At 40.8% G+C, this 19,710-nt stretch overlaps 1 protein-coding gene across 1 annotated transcript in view; it reads right to left on the minus strand.

Moving 5' to 3' along the window:
• Positions 1–2,668: 2,668 nt before the first annotated feature.
• Positions 2,669–19,710, minus strand: part of ppp1r18 (protein phosphatase 1, regulatory subunit 18) — a 28,854-nt gene continuing 11,812 nt past the window's right edge. Inside the window, exons 3-4 of the mRNA XM_034160388.1 lie at positions 5,513–5,729; positions 2,669–2,869 (exon numbers count right to left, since the gene is read on the minus strand). Coding sequence (XP_034016279.1) covers positions 2,853–2,869; positions 5,513–5,729 — 234 coding nt within the window. The 3' untranslated portion in view covers positions 2,669–2,852. The remainder of the gene's footprint in view (positions 2,870–5,512; positions 5,730–19,710) is intronic.

The raw sequence follows: 19,710 nt of genomic DNA on the forward strand, positions 1-19,710 counted from the left end.
CTTTTCACCGCTGGATGTCACTGTTACACCTCATTTTGGCGCCAAGAGGACCTGCTGCTTCCGGGGAAAAACAAGCTAAGCTAACTTACTGACTCACAGCCAGCTAACAGCAAGAAGAAAACATAAAAAACGTGTCAATATTGTCAGCTTTGTATATTTTGAACTAGTCTGTATGGATGATGAGCGCTTCCTGAAAGAGATAAAATGCTGGAAAGTTCGAAAGCTAGAGCTTTTTGTGGAAAAGCAGACTGAAAGCAGATTATTTATCTCTGTTGTTCTTGCAGTCAGTGCATTTTCAGCAGATCATCTTATTTGTTTTTCAGTTTTATAAATAAAATTTATAGTTATTTGCAGTGTTTTTCCATATGTCACTGTTATCCTACTTTATATAAGCCTCGGTAATGCACTGCATTGTGGGAGAGGTCAGAGTTCACTAGTACCAAACACAGCCAATGCGTGTGAGCGGCTATTTAAAGCCAAGTAATTCCTCTCTCTGTTTATCAGTATTTGTGTCTGTCTGGTGCCAACAGCCATGATAATTCTAGCTCTAATAGCATATCTTATAGTTCTTGCAGTTAAAAAGCTTGTAGTTGGATCTCGGAATCGAGGTGCTTTCTGTCCCAGCCCCTGCCTCTTGGCACCCCCTTGATTCTCTTAGCTGAGTGTCCCACGGGGTCTGAAGCATTTACTTTGAAAAAATTAGAGTGTACAAAGCAGGCCCGGTAGGACTCCGGTTCCATTTTGTGGGTTTTCTTCTCTGAACTGGGGCCAATTAAGAGGGACATCCGAGGGCATTCGTACTGTGCTGCTAGAAGTGAAATTCGTGGACTGGCACAAGATGGACAAAAGTGAAAGCATTTTCCAAGAATGTTTTCATTAATCTAGAATGAAAGTCGGAGGTTCGAAGATGATCAGATACCGTTCGAAGTTCCAACCATAAACGATGGCAACTAGCGATCCGGTGGCGTTATTCCCATGGCCCGCTGGGCAGCGTCTGGGAAACCAAAGTCTCTGGGTTCCGGGGGGGAGACAGAAGGGAACCACCGGGAGTGGAGCCTGCGGCTTAATTTGACTCAACACGGGGAACCTCACCTGATCCAGACACAGGAAACACTGACAGATTGATAGCTCTTTGGCTCCCACCGGTTCCTGTGGGTGTTTAGTCTCACCGTTCTTAGTTGGTGATTTGTCTGGTTAATTCCAATAAGGAACAACACTCCAGCACGCTAACTAGCTACGCAGTCCCATGCGGTCAGCATCAACTTGTTAGAGGGACAAGTGGTGTTGAGACTGAGCAACAACATCGCCAATTGTAACAGTACTGAAGAAGAAAGTAGACATGCAAACTCCAGCCGTATTGTTTGAGCTTACAGCAAACCATGTTTGGTACTCGTGACCATTGGCGCGGGTTTGCCCAGACGTGTACTTGTAACCGCGAGATGGCTTATAGAATAGTTGAAAATAAAAATGTGTTTACTGAACACTGCCTACATGAACAAATTTAAAATATAGAATACCCTATCATGAAAAAAAAAGAAAATAATTATATTAACCCACTGCATGATTTAGTTTGGTTTTTTATGTTTAAGGTGATGAAAACTGCATATTTACTGCACAGGCCAAAGAGCTAATTAGCTGCTAATGCTGAATAATTTAAGGATTTTCTTGAGAAGGGAGAAAAGGGAGATTGCAGCTACGGTTTACCAAAAGGTACGGAGAGTTAATGATATATAAACATAAAAGCATATTTGAGACCTCCAATATCCAATGTACCTTAGACAAACACACACATAAAACATAAATGCTCAAGAAAGCAAGCATAGCTGTCAAAATATTTATTTTCTTCTTTCTTGAAGCCAGCTTCATCAACTGTAATAAAAATAAGATTGTAAAGCATTTGAACTTATTCGCACAATCACACCGCTAATTAAAATACTAATTTACAACCAAGAAATATATTGTCTTTGCAATACACAGCAACAAATTTACTTAGCAGCTGTATTAAGACTCATCTTTTTATCAACTCAGTCCATCTTCTCAAGGATTTAGTCACAGAACTCAGTTTCCACAAAAGTGAGAGAGAGAGAGAGAGAGAGAGAGAAATGATAATAGTTTTATTTAAATCTATACAGAAATAGTGAACTCTGGTTCAGTGTGAACAGTATGTTCAGGCTTATATAAGTTAGGCTCATCTAAATGTGACCTATAATTACTGTCAGGCACACGCGCTTCACACATTGCACCCACCCATGTTCCTGCAATGTTTATAGGAAAAAAATAAGAATCAAATCAAATATCCTGAAGTGATCTTTGTACCATCTGTATGGACAAACCCAGCAGGCACGTGAAAACAGATGATATAAACATCGCTGAGTCTTTATTTGTGTGTGTGTGTGTGTGTGTGTGTGTGTGTGTGTGTGTGTGTGTGTGTGTGTGTGTGTGTGTGTGTGTGTGTGTGTGTGTGTGTGTGTGTGTGTGTTAATTTAATTCCCTCAGAATAGACTATCAAACACTTAAACTTAAAAAAATAAAATAAAATCTGGTATTGCATCGTCAAGTAATTAGTCATCATCCAGCAGTGCATACCTGATGGTATATTACAGTATGTAAAATACTTAAACAGTCGTGTTTATCCTTCAAATTTCAAGAACCATAATTAATATTTTTTTCAACTCCATCAACCACATTTTAATGTACTTTTTTTGCACAACACTCATTTGTCATGATGACACCAAAAACTGATTATGCATAAAATCCAAGTAATATTAAACATGATGACAATGAAACAGTGTTGTTCAGTAAAACACGGGTGATCTCATTGCATAAGAATTTCTTGAGCTGGTTGTCTTCTATCAAGGGCAAGCCTCATCTGGAAGATAGAGAGATGATGGTGGAAGATGAATTTGTTGACGTGGCTCCTTTGTGTGAACCAAAAGTCACATTTACGGCTCTGTGAGGACCACAAACACAATGTCATACCAATCCAAATCCCTTATTTTCCAATAAAGCTACAGTATGTAGAATTTATTGGCATCTAGTGGTGAGGTTGCAGATTGCATTATGCTGTCACCAGTAGGGATGGGTATCGAGAACCAGTTCCTTTTGGGTATCGTTAAGAAATGATTCGATGTAGAATTTATTGACATCTAGTGGTGAGGTTGCAGATTGCATTATGCTGTCGCCAGTAGGGATGGGTATCGAGAACCAGTTCCTTTTGGGTATCGTTAAGAAATTATTCGATCCACCAACATCAATAACCTTTTTGCTTAACGATTCCCTTATCGGTCCTTCAGCGTGCCCGTTGTTTTTGGGGGTGTTTGTCAGGAAAAATTATAATTTCTCTACATTGATTACAGAACCTGCAGCGGGTCTGTAATCAACTTTTCTGCAGTGCGGCTTTGCTTTGAACCTTGAACCAATCGAAGCAGTGCTTCGATCTGCTGCTTCGTTGATTCATTGTTTTATTTCGCTTCATCTTAATTTTTCCCTGCTAAAACCCTAAAGAGCATATGTCTGTGAGTAATAGTTAAATTTTTTATGTTAAACCGACCTGTTATGGTCTTCTGAAACAGTTGATAGATGTATTTTATAATGTAAAAATGGGACTGATGCTAACACGTTAGCATGTCTATGGCGTTTTCAATGTTAAAGTTAGCATTAAGCTGTTTTCTGTATAATAATTAATGGCTCAGCATTCGTTGTTGTAAAAGAGTAAAATTGTAATTTTTTTAAATTTATTTTTATTCATATTTTAATAATAATAGCAACAACAACAATAATAGTAATAATAACTCATAATAACTAATAATGCTACAATACAATTTTAGAGAAAGAGACAAAAAGAACCTGATGAAACAAAACACAACAGAAAAGACAAAACCAACTAACAATGAAAATAAATAAATAAATACATATAGAAATAAATAACTGTTTCCTGTGAACACCTAGTGACTCTTACACCTCCACTTCATCCCTGTTTTATTTAAGTTTAATGACAATTTGTTTCGGTCAAACCATATTTTCAATTTGTTAATTTCTTCAGTGATTTCCTCCAGAACTATCTGCCAAACTAGAAAACTGCTGCATCCTAGTAAGAGCCGAATACTACTGGTATGAATTTGAATAAGGAAAGTTGAGTTTTTTTCTCACCAAAATGGATGCTGCACTCACTGCACTTTATTGTCTGAAATAGTCCCAGATTACATTTCAGAGCTTCTAGAATTCAAACATTTTTATGCAGGTGGTGTTGGGGGTAATTTTGGGTTTCAGCTGTTTTTGTTTTTCACCACTTTCATCTCTGAATATGTCAATCGTGAGTCACTTTTGTGCAGATCAAAGTCACTAACTGGGACTAATGTCTTGTTGCGAGAAAGAAAGAAGAATCGTCCTCTGTTCTGTTCACACAGCTCCAGCTCTCTGCCGAGTCAAGTTAGAACGCTAGAGTCCAGTCAGAATTAATAAATTCAAAGCGAAACACCGTTTCAATCAATTGACACCTCTTTCCAAATGTTGTAATACAAACAAACTGCAATTGATCAAAACGTTTTTTTCCTCCCAAAATGAGATGTCCTGCGCTGACTGCAGCAGCCAGCTGAGCTCAGCTCAGCTCAGAAGTATGGAGAGACATTCATGCCAAAATGTCTGAAAGGAAATGCTTTTGACAAAAACTACAGATTTTGTTTATTTTTATTTATGTCCAGAGATCAAGGATCCAGTGACCAATTTAAAATGTTGTTGACATAGTAAACCTGTAAAGCCTACTTTTAGTACACAGAAAATTCACAAGAGGTATCGATAAGGGAATCGGATTGATAAGCGGAATCGATAATGGCATGGATATTGATAAAATCATATCAATACCCATCCCTAGTGTCAGTCACAACTGTGTTTCACTTCTGTGGTAACGGGTTCATGCTCCTTTGCCTTCTCTTTTGAAAATCCATCTGTATTATCCTCAATTTCATAAAAGTGAGGGTTCTCAAACTTGCTAGTATGCGCTAGTAAATAGTAGACAGTGTATGGGGAGCAACCACTGATTCCTCTTCTTTTTTCTTCAGTCTTTTGGACGCACTGCAAAATGCAAAAGATGGAGTCAGTATGTCTCTTTTGGGCTAATTTATTAACATGGCGGCCTCCGAGAGGGGGGCCCGCTCCCATGTCGGTATGAAGGGCTCATTGTAAACTCATAAAAACACAGTGATTTATTGTTGCAAGTAATTATACACTAATGAACAGATGGTTATGAATGATATGTTCAATCTCTGCTAATACATGCCCATAAATCCTACAAACTGTAGCTTTAAAAATGTAATTTGCTTTTTGAGAGTTTTTTGGAGTGTATATATTCAGACAGTACATTTTCTTCACTGTGCCCACAGTAAACTTATTATACTGTACACAGTACAATGCATCAATGTTGGCTATTTATTGCCAGCTTGCATATTTAAACAAATCTAGCCTAAAATCTCAGCTGTTACATATCAATAGTATGTAAGAAGGGGATGACACTGACCCGCTCTTAGAACTCGAGCTGTTGACATCCACACATTCTTTGTGGTTTTGGTCATGACTCGCTCCTCCTCCATTTGTTCTTCTGTTGGCTCCTCTGCTTGTGGTTTCCCATCGTTGCCCAGGTCATGAGGGTATGGGGTACATGCCAGCATGGACGACTCTGAGGGGTACTCACACACCTGCTCCAGCTGATCCTCGTCAAAATACACTTTTGCCGCCTGGTGTGGAAAGGGAGAGAGGCAAGTGACACAGCATACAACACTCGTCTAGTAAAGGCACCATGACACTTGCATGCATTTAACCCCCGCACTGCCGCACAATTCGTCATGCCAATGCAACCCGCTGTGTTCTGCTTGATGCTGCGCTTAAGTGCCACTGCGTTATATAAAATAATTATTTGGTAGCGGATTAATCATTTACTCTCAGAGTTTGGCTAATGAAACAACCTCTAATCACTTCGGAATTACAGAGGAATTTTCTACAGCTGCAGCTGTTGTCGTGCGCTTCATGACGTGGAGAACACATTTGGAATGGTCTAAAAGGTAATTATTTGTAATATGTATATTGTAATGACTTGGTAAAAGAGTTGCATTTTCATTCCTTCTTATGAGTATCTGTAAAATTATGTTTATTATAGATTTAAGGTCTCGTAATAATCGTCCAGATGAGTCTGTGCTGTGATGCGCTGCGCTGATGCAGTGACTCACAGCGGCACACAGTGTTTTTTTGCGCAATGTTCATGTGTAGTTCACAAAATTAATGGGTGCCAGAGATTTTGAACATTTAAAAATTTTCTTGATGCTTTCTTGCACAAAGCTGCGCACAGTTTACTATGGTTTACTCTCCATCATGGCAGATTGTGTACCAGTGTGTGGATCAAATTCGTGTAAGTGTCAAGGTACCTTAACTGTAATGGATACATACAGTGTTTGCATGCTAATAACCTGGGTCCATTATAACAGGCACTCAAAGTGCTTTACAATGATGCCAAAACAAGACAATCTGCTGCATCCCAGGAGTCATGGATTAAGAACTTCAAAGACACCTGAGTGAGTTGCCTGTCTGACATTGGGTTTGAACCTATGATACTTTGCTTACCAGCCTGCTTCTTTAACCTTCAGGCCATCACATCTTGTGTTGCTTGTGACACCCTGTGGCATTTTCATAAAGGGATCCCAGTGGCTTAAACAACACTCCCTTTGTATTCCAACTTCCTCAATACCATATGCACGCATTTAGTGCACTTGATTTCCACGTGTGCCAATTTAGTGCATGTGAGTCCAGCCCCTTGAAACTGTTACCCCTCCACCATGTACTGTACAAATAGGACAGCAGTACTCACTACTCACTGCATAGCTGGTGAGTCGTGAGGAAAAAAAAGATGTCAGATGGCACCTGTTTTCCATAACTGCATCTAAAAATCACATTTATAGGCTAATAAAATGCCTCTGAACAAGTACATGGCCAGACAAGAATCCACTGTAGGTGTTCGATTTGTTAAAAGGTTCAAATTGCCATTTCTTCTGCCCAATTAAGTGGACGAATGGTTGAGGAGGAGTGGCCGAGGATGGAAGCTTTGTTTACATACTAAAAGTGGCACTAGTGTGGCATCAAATGTCAAGAAAAAAAACTCATTCATAGCACCTTTACAGTAGCACTTTATGATATAATTTCACTCATATGTCAGAAGTTCTTTTGGAATAAAATACACAAAGAATTCAGTTGTGCAATATTTGAATTCCAAAGTAAGATGTTGTTTCAAACAACCTGTGGTGTTACACATTTGGCATTGTAATGTAAACTGGCAGCACAGGGTTTAACACAGCACCAACACTCAAGTAGGAATTTCATTGTAACCACTACTTGCTGACTTATGAGGGAGGGAAGCAGAAGCAGGCAATTTTTTTAGTTCGCACCACTTCTTAAATTGTAGAATGCTGAAAATGATATCTACAACCCCAATTCCAATGAAGTTGGGACATTGTGTAAAATGTAAATAAAAACAGAATACAAGGATTTGCAAATCCTCTTCAACCTATATTCAATTGAATACACCACAAAGACAAGATATTTAATCTTCAAACTGATAAACTTTATTGTTTTTGTGCAAATATTTGCTCATTTTGAAATGGATGCCTGCAACACGTTTCAAAAAAGCTGGGACAGTGGTATGTTTACCACTGTGTTACATCACCATTCCTTCTAACAACACTCAATAAGCGTTTGGGAACTGAGGACACTAATTGTTGAAGCTTTGTAGGTGGAATTCTTTCCTATTGCTTGATGCATGACTTCAGTTGTTCAACAGTCCGGGGTCTCCGTTGTCGTATTTTGCGCTTCATAATGCGCCACACATTTTCAGTGGGCGACAGGTCTGGACTGCAGGCAGGCCAGTCTAGTACCTGCACTCTTTTACTACGAAGCCACACTGTTGTAACACGTGCAGAATGTGGCTTGGCATTGTCTTGCTGAAATAAGCAGGGACGTCCCTGAAAAAGACGTTGCTTGGATGGCGGCATGTGTTGCTCCAAAACCTGGATGTACTTTTCAGCATTGATGGTGCCATCATAGATGTATAAGTTGCCCATGCCATGGGCACTAACACACCCCCATGCCATCACAGATGCTGGCTTTTGAACTTTGCGCTGGTAACATTCTGGATGGCTTTTTTCCTCTTTTGTCCGGAGGACACAATGTCCATGATTTCCAAAAACAATTTGAAATGTAGACTCATCAGACCACAGCACACTTTTCCACTTTGTGTCTGTCCATTTCAAATGAGCTCGGGCCCAGAAAAGGCGGTGGCGTTTCTGGATGTTGTTGATGTATGGCTTTCACTTTGCATGGTAGAGTTTTAACTTGCACTTGTAGATGTAGCGACAAACTGTGTTAACAGACAATGGTTTTCTGAAGTGTTCCTGAGCCCACGCGGTAAGATCCTTTACATAATGATGTCAGTTTTTTAATTCAGTGCCGCCTGAGCAATCAAAGGTCACGGCCATTCATTGTTGGTTTTCGGCCTTGCCGCTTACGTTTAGAAAGTTCTCCAGATTCTCTGAATCTTCTGATTATAGACTGTAGATGATGGAATCCCTAAATTCCTTGCAATTGAATGTTGAGAAACATTGTTCTTAAACTGTTGGACTATTTTTTCACGTAGTTGTTCACAAAGTGGTGATCCTCACCCCATCTTTGCTTGTGAATGGCTGAGCTTTTTTGGGATGCTCCTTTATACCAAATCATTACACTCACCAGTTTCCATTTGGGTGTTCTTTGAACATTGATCAACTTTCCCAGTGTTTTGTTGCCCTGTCCCAACTTTTTTGAAATGTGTTGCAGGCATCCATTTCAAAATGAGCAAATATTTGCACAAAAACAATAAAGTTTATCAGTTTAAACATTAAATATCTTGTCTTTGTGGTGTATCCAACTGAATATAGATTGAAGAGGATTTGCAAATCCTTGTATTCTGTTTTTATTTACATTTTACACAACATCCCAACTTCATTGGAATTGTGGTTGTACTATACTTTAATCTTCATAGACAGATTAGGGTCTGTTTACATTTTATTTATTCAAAGTTTTGTGTGGGATAAATACATGACCTCAGTCCAGACTAACACATGGAAAACACTCACAGAGCTGTAGACACTGAAATGTTACAGATTCCACACTGAGTTTCTGCCATCTGCAGAGGAGTTCTTATAAGAGTTCTGTGTCAGAAAGGGTGCGGGAATCATACTAAAGCACTCAAGGTTAATCCTCCCAGCCTCAACCTGATTTAACCTGGTCAGCACAGCAGGGCAGCAGAAGCAGCAGGTGAGATTCAGGAAGACTCGGAAAAAGTGCTTAGCTCTGTCAGGAAAAATGTCTCACAGCGTTCAAAGCAGTATTGGGATATTGGGCTGTATTTCCAAATTTTACCTCCTTGATAGTAAAAGTTGTAATTTAAAAGTCAAGGGGACAATATTCCTGTCCAAATTTGTGCTCGGCCTCCCCTAAAATTTGCCAAACACAAATAGATATTGGAACAGACAGCTCTGATCTAAAATTTAAGAGACCCGTCTGGAGTTTACAACCTAGGTTGTATTTTTAGATGCTGAGTGTCATCTTTACACTGGGGAAAAAAACTAAATTAATAGATCTATTATTGATTTAGAACACAAAAGCAGTCACAGACTAACTGTCCAATTAATGTAATGGTACTGGGCAAGCTATACACACTCAGTAAATCACCTTTTGTCATCACTGAAAAGGTAAAAATGTCAACTAAAGTGTCTGGTAGCATGAAGTGGATCCCTACAGAGGTAAAAGTGCAAAGTTTTCATCATGGGACCACAAATTTATTCAAATTCATTCCATGACAGGTGCATGTAATTAAAAGTGCAGTGGTGTGTGTGTGTGTGTGTGTGTTGGGGGGGGGGGGGGGGACCAGGCACCATTCCTACAGTGAAGCAGGAACTGAGAGACTAGCCAGGATTGAGTGGAAAATTAATGCAGCATTGTCCAGAGACATTCTGGATGAAAACCTGCTCCAGAGCACTCTTGACCTCAGACTGGGGTGACGGTTCATCTTTCAGCAGGACAATGGCCCTAAACACAGCAAAGATATCAAAGGAGTGGCTTCAGGACAACTCTGTGAATGTCCTTGAGTGGCCCAGCCAGAGCCCAGACCTGAATCTGATTGAACATCTCTGGAGAAATCTGAAAATGGCTGTGCACCAACGCTCCCCATCCAACCTGATGGAGCTTGAGAGGTGCTGCAAAGAGGAATGGGCAAAACTACCCAAAGATAGGTGCACCAAGCTTGTGGCATCATATTCAAGAAGACTTGAGGCTGTAATTGATGCCAACGAGTCATCAAAGTATTGTTCCAGTAGTTCCAGTCATTTCTGGAAGGTGTGGTGCAAGATGGCGCCAGTGTGTTTGTCGGCTTGCCGTCAGCTCCTACCTGTGCTTACCTGTTTGTCTGTGTTCTTACTGCTGCTGCTCTGGAATGGCTCTGATGCACTAAGAACCTATGATTGATCGATACTGGTCCATATCCAAACCTCCGTGAGGCAACAGACTACTGGATGTTCGGGTGTATTCAACAGATGTCACCCGATGTTTATAAATTGTCCCGTGTAATGCGTCCGCCAGCTCTCCTGTTGCATTTCCAAGCGCAAGAAGAAGCGGCGCAGGACCAGAGGGAAACGCAGTGGTATCCGAGTTCGTATGAGGAGTTTTGTGAGTGTCTCTGCTGCGCAAACTTTTCTCCGGCGTTCCATCGACTACGCGGGTGGACACAGAGGCTTCTACCTGACCCGTCGATCGTGGGACATGAGATACTCCTGCCATCTATCCATCTCTCCAGCTCGGTCTGTGATGTCTGAGTTCTCGGCAGCTCCCCCAAGGCTGCGCGTCCGATGCGGTGGCGTGAACTTCCTGAATATTCGCCCATTGCATCGCTCTCAGTTTTCACAGCCTTTGGAATACCTCGCTGCAAAAGTCGCATTATTGAACACCACGTCTGTCTTAAACAAGAGCTTTCTTCTAAACGACTTCTTCACTCAGCGTGATCTGGACCTATTGTTTTTAACAGAGACATGGATCGGTGACGGCGCTGGTGAGACATCCATCTTCGGTGAGCTTTGCCCCGCAAACTGTTCATATATAAGCACTCTGAGAGGTTCGGGTAGAGGTGGTGGAGTAGCTTTGGTTTTTAAGAAACAGATTCAAGGTACAGTCAATTCCTGTTCAGCGCATTTCATCATTTGAAGTTCAGTGCGTAAAAGTTGACTCTGCGACAACCCCATTGGTGTGTGTACTTGTATACTGACTGCCAAAATCAGATAAAAACTTCATAAATGAGTTTTCAACTCTCCTGTCTCATTATGTTACATTCTATGACCGACTGTTGCTTTTAGGTGATTCATGTCTGCTGCCCTGGAAAACCCATGGTTAGCGAGTTCTGTTCTTTATTGGAATCTTTTGGCCTTACCCTGTTATGTGTTGGGGGGTTTGGCTGGGCATTGTTTTGCTGTTTTTGTGTTTATTTTCCTCCCAGGTGGTTTGGGGCTGATCTCTGGGGAGAGTGTGCTGCAGAAGAGTCTCTCACCTCTGTTACGGTGATCTGCTGCACCTGTTGCACTCACGTGCGGCTCTCTATCAGGATGATCTACGACACCTGTGGCATTCACGTGCAGATCTAAGGACTCTCAGCTGGTGCCAATGAAGAAATGAAGAGCTGCATTTAAGCCAGCAGTGATCAGGGCTGAATTGCCGGAGAATACGACCATGTGACGATTGTTTGGGGAGGCTGAGGGCCGCTCCAGATTCTGACATTGCGCCTGTGAAGGAGGACGAGGGTGAGAGGCAAACGCGGTCAGCACACGTCAGAGAGTACAGTTCTGGGAAAAGCCACCTGGGGGGGTGTCGGCGGAATTCCTGAGTCCAAAACGTTCGGGCTCCGATCTATTGAGACGCTGAGAAAGCGCGCCGCCTCTTCACCTCACCAGTTTTGTTTAGTATTTCATGTACAGCACTAGGGGAAAAAAATAAAACTTGTTTCTTTTGGAACTGCTTCTGGTTATTTGACGCTGGGTTCAGTCAGACGCTGGATCGCTCCTCAATCCGCGTCCAAACCATAACATACCCAACACATTAATCAGCCAACCCATGTTCATGGCCACACTCTAGATCTCATTTTAACCTATGGGTTTTCCATTGATTCCATGTGCTTTGAGGACATATCTATCTCAGATCATACACCTACTGTGTTCAATGTAAAGTTATGTCACCCCTTGTTTACAACCAGATCCTTGGGCCATTATTCCCGTCACATTAACTCTTGCACTGTAAAGAATTTCTCTGAATCTTATTTAATAAATGACATTACCACTAATCTTTCCACTGCACATCAGCTCCTCTCTAGTCCAGAGGAGTTGATGCTTCTTTTCAATAATTCCTGTGTTGCCATCTTAGACACTGTGGCCCCTCTTAAATTCAGACACGCCAATTTCAAATCCCAACAGTGGCTTGATGAATCTACCTGCCTCCTCAGGCAGGTTTGCCATAGAGCTGAGCGGAAATGGAAGAAAGACCACCTCATGGTGTCCTTAGAAATTTTCAGAACTTCTCTGTTAGACTTTCAGTCTGCTGCTAAGAAAGGTAGAGCTAAGCATTATTCTGACATCATAGAAAAATACTCCCACCGGCCAAAAATTTTGTTTAATTGCATCAATTCCATTGTTAACCCCCAGGGGTCCCCAGAGGTCGAGGTATCTACTGACCTCTGCAAGAAAATTAACCGCATTAGGGCACAGTTTTCTCCTGCTGTATCTGAAACCCTCCCACACTTCTTCAGTGCCACAGCTATCTTTGACCACTTTGAAGCAGTTTCATATACTGAATTGTGGGATATTGTTAAACACATGAAAACTTCAACAGCTCCTCATGACCCTATCCCTTCCCGAATTATCAAAGATGCATTTGATGTCATTGGTCCAGGCATTCAAATCATCTTAAATTCCTGCCTTACTAATGCTTTTGTTCCCACCTGTTTTAAGCATGCGGTAGTTCAGCCTCTGCTTAAAAAACCTAACCTTGACCCAAAATGTTTACAAATTTTAGGCCCATTTCCAAACTACCATTTTTTTCCAAAATTATGGAAAAAGTTGTGTTAACACAGCTGCTTTCCTTTCTCAATTCAGCAGAGATCCTGGAGCCATTTCAATTTGGCTTTAAGGCCCGCCATAGCACTGAGACAGCCCTATTAAAAGTAACAAACGACCTGCTGCTTACTCTCGACTCTGGTGACAATGCTATCCTTATCCTGTTGGATTTGAGTGCAGCATTTGACACTGTAGACCACACAACTTTGCTGACCCAGCTTGAACAGTGGGCTGGGATTAAGGGTTCTGCATTAAAATGGTTCCACTCATACCTCCAGCAAAGAACCTTTTCTGTATCTATAGGCCAGTATTTCTCACCCCCTGCCCCTGTGTCTTATGGGGTCCCTCAGGGGTCCATCCTGGGTCCTGTTCTTTTCTGTTTATATATGCTTCCATTGGGGAACATAATCAGAAATTTTAATATTTCATTCCACTTTTATGCAGACGATTCTCAGTTGTATCTTCCTGTCAAATCTGGAAATTCTCTGCAGCCTCTCCTGGATTGCCTGAAAGAAATTAAAATCTGGATGGCCAATAACTTCCTCCAGTTAAATGAGGATAAAACTGAGGTCATAATCTTTGGCCCCCTAAAATCCATTAACTCCATCTCCAGGAATGTTGGCTCCCTCACTCCATTTGTCAAAACCTATGCAAGAAACCTGGGTGTAATTCTAGACTCCCAACTCAACTTTGACAAACAAATCTCTTCTGTTGTTAAAACTAGTTTCTATCAATTAAGAATTATTGCAAAACTCAAATCTGTTCTGTGTTACAGTGACCTGGAAAAAGTTATCCATGCCTTTATAACTTCACGTCTAGACTACTGTAACTCCCTTTGCTTTGGTCTCCCTCAAACACTGGTGTCACGGCTTCAAATGGTCCAAAATGCTGCTGCTAGGTTGCTCACTAACAGGAAAAAACATGAACATATCTCACCTGTCCTAGCCACATTACACTGGCTTCCTGTCCAGTACAGGATCCAATTTAAATTATTGTTAATGGTTTTTAAAGCTCTTCATGGCCTGGCCCCTAACTACATAGCTACTGCCATTCATCCTGCTGTTGCTCCCAGGTCTCTGAGATCTTCCAGTAAATGTCTCCTTCATGTCCCCCGAACTCACCTCAAGTTAAAAGGGGACAGACCTTTTGCAGTTGCTGCTCCCCGACTGTGGAACCATCTGCCTCCTGATATCAGAGATGCCCCATCTATTACTGTTTTTAAATCCAAGCTCAAGACACACCTTTTTACACTAGCATTCTCTACTAATTAACTGCTAGCTGGTTATGCCATGTTTTTGTCATGTTAATGATTGTTGTGTTTGTATGTTGCTGCTGATGTTGTAATCAGTTGTTTTGTTTCTTTGTATATTTCCTGCCTATTTACTTATTTATTTTTAACTATGTACAGCACTTTGGTCAGTGTAAACTGTGTTTAAATGTGCTTTAGAAATAAATTTTACTTACTTTTACTTACTTACTATTGAGGAAAGAGTGTGAATAGCTGTGTACATGTGATTTCTTAGTTTTCTTATTTTTTAACAAACTTGCACAAATAAAAAAAATCATGTTGTCATTATGGGATTCTGTGAGTGGAATATTGATGGGAAAATGAATTTACTCCATTTTGGCATAAGGCTGTAACATAACAAAATGTGGAAAAAGTGAAGCACTGTGAATACTTTCTGGATGCACTGTATATTGAAAACAGATATTTCTTAAAATAAAAGTAAACACTTGTGGAAAAATACAGAACTTCAGTTTGCTGCTTCACCTCTGGGAGTGTTGGTGGCCATGATCCCCTGGGGTGCTCTGACAGCTTGTTCCAGATCTGTTAACTTGCAGGAAAACCTCTCACTTGTGTCTGGTTTCTCAATAGTGGGAGGGGAATAAATCCACCTGCTTTGTTACCAATATCTTACTTTTCACTCAAATTAAACACAAAAATGAGTCAGACACACCCCAAAAGTATTTGTGCTAAGTGCAATAAACTGTACTATATTTTGTTAAGCTAGATATAGCTGCTGGCTAATGTAAACCAATATAACGGATCTTGGAAAGGAATCTAACACAGAGAACCACATTGTGATTGGCTTTCAAGGGGTTGGCAGCAGAGTTATCCAAAACACAAACTAGAAATTCTCATAGCACAGGAAGCAATATCACAGGTACAAAACAGGAATCCAGAATGACAGCAATGGTCTGTAACATGCAATCAAAACACAATAACCGGAATGCTAGAGAGCAAGGTGGGACTTAATACAATCGGGCAACCAGGATACATTCTGAAAGTGGTTATAAAGGACACCAAGCAATTAAACCCAGAAGCTTAGGGACAAGTAGACCTGGAAGTTGCACAAGCCAAAACCAACACAGAGAAAGCATCTAAATAAAATCACAACTAATAAACACCATGAGATGAAAATAATAAAAGTCATGGAGGGAAAAATTACCAAGAATAACTCAAAGTGACTATAACATTCAACCAGAGCAGGAAACAGAACTAGGGCCAAATTATGGCATGTGACAACTAAAGCCGTCTCCTTGAGAAGTCAGCAGTGCATGAAGATCATTGTTTTTAACCTTTGCGTTTGTGTTTGTGATGCATCTTGCAAATACTTTGTCATCTAAGTTATGATTGTAGAGCTGGAATAAAATGCACTTTGCACGTGTAGCACTAGCTGTAGTGGTTCCCAGGACCCTGCTGTGAGCAACAACTTATAGGCTTTTTTAAATTTTACTTTATGGCCATTGTTCAGGCTAAGAGATGCTCACTGACTCCATTCATCCTATGCTTGCCTTGCCAATTGCAGGGAAGTTTTCTTTCAGTTGATTTAGTCAGCTCAGTACAGGTGAGTTGTATAATGGTCATGGGTCTAAACAATAGAGGGATTTCCAGTTACAGTATTTTCCAGTGTATAATTTGGGGTTTGTTATTTACTTGCTTAGCAGGTCCTGCAACATATACTCAGGTGTAACTTATATAATGAAATAACATGCTTTTGATAGTAGTAGTAGTGATAATAATAATAATAATTATTATTATTATTATTGACTACTTATGTAGGACTTTTCTAGGAATCAAAATACTAAAAAAAACTCCAATCATTAAAGAATAAATGACAATAATAAAAAGTACACTACAACAATCCACAAAAATCCCAAATTCAACAGCTCATAATACAGGGGGAAAAAGTGTGACTTACGAGGGCTGTCAATAAAGTATAGGTCTTTTTTATTTTTTTCAAAAACTATATGGATTTCATTCATATGTTTTTACGTCAGACATGCTTGAACCCTCGTGCGCATGCGTGAGTTTTTCCACGCCTGTCGGTGACGTCATTCGCCTGTGAGCACTCTTTGTGGGAGGAGTCGTCCAGCCCCTCGTCGGAATTCCTTTGTCTGAGAAGTTGCTGAGAGACTGGCGCTTTGTTTGATCAAAATTTTTTCTAAACCTGTGAGGCACATCGAAGTGGACACAGTTCGAAAAATTAAGCTGGTTTTCGGTGAAAATTTTAACGGCTGATGAGAGATTTTGAGGTGATACTGTCTCCTTTAAGGACTTCCCACGGTGCGAGACGTCGCGCAGCGCTCTCAGGCGCCGTCATCAGCCTGTTTCAAGCTGAAAACCTCCACATTTCATGCTCTATTGATCCAGGACGTCATGAGAGAACAGAGAAGTTTCAGAAAAAGTCAGTTTCAGCATTTTATTAAAGACGTGCGGGCGGATTGCAGCGTCGGCTCGCATCGCAGCCGCTGCGACGCTCCACCACAGGAAAAACACCTCCGTTGGAAGCCTTAAGGACAAGTTGGAACATGTCCAGCTGTTAAACAATTTCTCATATACTCACTCCACTGAAAGCCATCAAAAGCCGCCTGGATTTTACAAATGGTTATCAACACGGAGGTGTTTTTCCTGTGCCGCCGCACCACGCCAGCTGCGTCCCGACGCGCGGACCCGTTCGCACGTCTTTCATTAAAAAAATCTCCTTTAACAGTGGAATATCCGGATAAAATGCTGAAACCGACTCACAGGTTTAGAAAAAAGTTTGATCAAACAAAGCGCCAGTCTCTCAGCAACTTCTCAGACAAAGGAATTCCGACGAGGGGCTGGACGACTCCTCCCACAAGGACTGCTCACAGGCGAATGACGTCACCGACAGGCGTGGAAAAACTCACGCATGCGCACGAGGGTTCTAGCATGTCTGACGTAAAAACATATGAATGAAATCCATATAGTTTTTGAAAAAAATAAAAAAGACCTATACTTTATTGACAGACCTCGTATATATGGATGTTTCCTCTTCAAGAGGAATTTTTAACAAGTGTGATTTATACTTCAGAAAATACAGTACACAGTTGCATGTTCTGCATACTGATATACCAGATTATGAATTAATTTGTCACAGCGAAGGGCACAATTTAGAACTAGAAATTGGGGGGACAAAGTGCGAGGCCCGCAGGGCTGAAGACCATAGGCCGGGTGTCAGGATCTGTGGTGAAGTGGCACGGCAGGCAGGTGGACACCAATGCAGACTCCTTACTCAGATGGAGGATTAGTAAAGGTTTAATCAGAAACAGGCTTGGTTGGTGCACAGGAAGACAATCAGACAGGCGGCAGTACGGACGGTCGTCAGGCGGAGGCGTGGTCAGTAAACAAGCAGAGTTCCAGCACGGACAAACAGGTACAAACAGGCTGGGTTTGGACACGGAGAAGCAGGTTAACAGGCTCAGGCAAAAACGTAGTCAAGGACAAGCAGAAGTCGAGAATGGCAAAAACACAAACTAAGACAGGATACAGGTGGCTTGGAACGAGGCTGAATGCTGTGGAAGACAAGGGGTTTAAAAGCAGAGGATAATCGGCGTGATGAGATGCAGGTGCAGGAAAGAAGGTGTGGCTGAGTGAGACGAGTGGAGTGACAGGTGGGTGTGTCAGACAAAAGCAGCAAAAAGAGGAATGTGACAGTGACAGAATAAATGTTAAATTAGGAAATAATGATACCTAGAATCCAAATGTGAGAAACAGAATAAACAAATGAAAAGGAAGAAACAACAGAAAATTAAAGGCTGGATCTAAACTAGATGAGAACTCGTGTGGCAGGAGTGTACAGAAAAACCTGAAGGACTATTGTGCTCAACACAGAGTGACTGAATAACCAGAAAGTAAAGGATGAAGACTAAACTAGAACAGAACTCAATAAGTGGCTGAAGTGTAACAGATAATCCTCAAAACCTAATGTGATAACACATAATGACTAAATAAGAAACAGAGACTAGAACCAGAACCAAACTTAACGTGGGTGAAGTGTAACAAATCATAAAACCAAGACTAAAGTGTAAGAAACAGAAAATAAACAAAATAAACAAAAGCAGGTTCTGGGCCGGTCCAGGACCAAAGTATGACACCAGGGGTCTGGGGGCCGCTTTAGGCCCCCAGAAGCCAAAGGTTTCTAGATAAGCTCAGATGCATTCTGAGCATCCAGAACAGTAGTTTTAATGTTTTGAGAAGAACATAAAGTGGACATCATTTGACTTATGCAATCTGAAACTGTGAATATAAGTACTTTATTCTGAGAATAGCCAACATTGATTTTATTAACATCATGGTGTAAATAAGGTATCACCACATGTGTAGAACTCAAAAAGAATGATAGGTTGAATTTTCATTAAAAAAAAAAACAACTGCAATGTGGTAAAATGTATTCATAAATATGAAAAAACAGGCTCTGACTAATTATTAACTATCGCATACTGTATTTTTTTTTCTCAAGATTTGTTTTTGCATAAGTTTGAAAAAACAACAGATCATAAGTTTAGGATAAATTACTTATCATGAATTTAATTTTCGAAGTGGCACTAATGACAACACTCATACTGAACATAATTTTGCTTGCATAGACTGATTTTGGAGATCAAGCAATAATTGCAGATGGGTTTTCTGAGGTCCCAGATAGCTTTTCTGTTTTCTTTTTCTAACTTTCAGAATTTAGTAAATTAGCATATGGTCCATTGATATTTATGTATAGACACTAGTTCCTAGAGGCAACTATTTTTGGTTTCAAATCTGGGCAAATGCAGTCCCAGAAAATTCTGAATGTGACAAACAAGAAACAGGTGGTGTAAACAAGTCAATGCTGCTAAAAATACAAACTTGCAGAAACAAAGATACTATTCTGACATGGTTTGCACAAAAGACTGACATAGCATGTTTCAAGTACACACATATATGTCAGAAGGTGGGGGGACATACCATATTCTGTCCCACTTGGTTGAAAAGGTGGGGGGGACATGTCCCCCCTATCCAGCACCAATTTGCACCCATGGTCACAGCAATGGCCCAATACAGACCTGGGGCCTCATGTACAAAGGCTGCGTACATACAAAAACATTTTCAATTTATTTCATTTTATATAGTGGCAAATCACAACAAAGCTGCCTCAAGGCGCTTCACACAAGTAAGGTCTAACCTTACCAACTCCTAGAGCAAGCACACAGGTGATGGTGGTAAGGAAAAACTCCCTCTGATAATTTGAGGAAGAAACCTCAA

The sequence above is a fragment of the Thalassophryne amazonica genome, chromosome 20, assembly GCF_902500255.1.
Source record: "Thalassophryne amazonica chromosome 20, fThaAma1.1, whole genome shotgun sequence".
In the NCBI taxonomy this organism is placed as follows: domain Eukaryota; kingdom Metazoa; phylum Chordata; class Actinopteri; order Batrachoidiformes; family Batrachoididae; genus Thalassophryne; species Thalassophryne amazonica.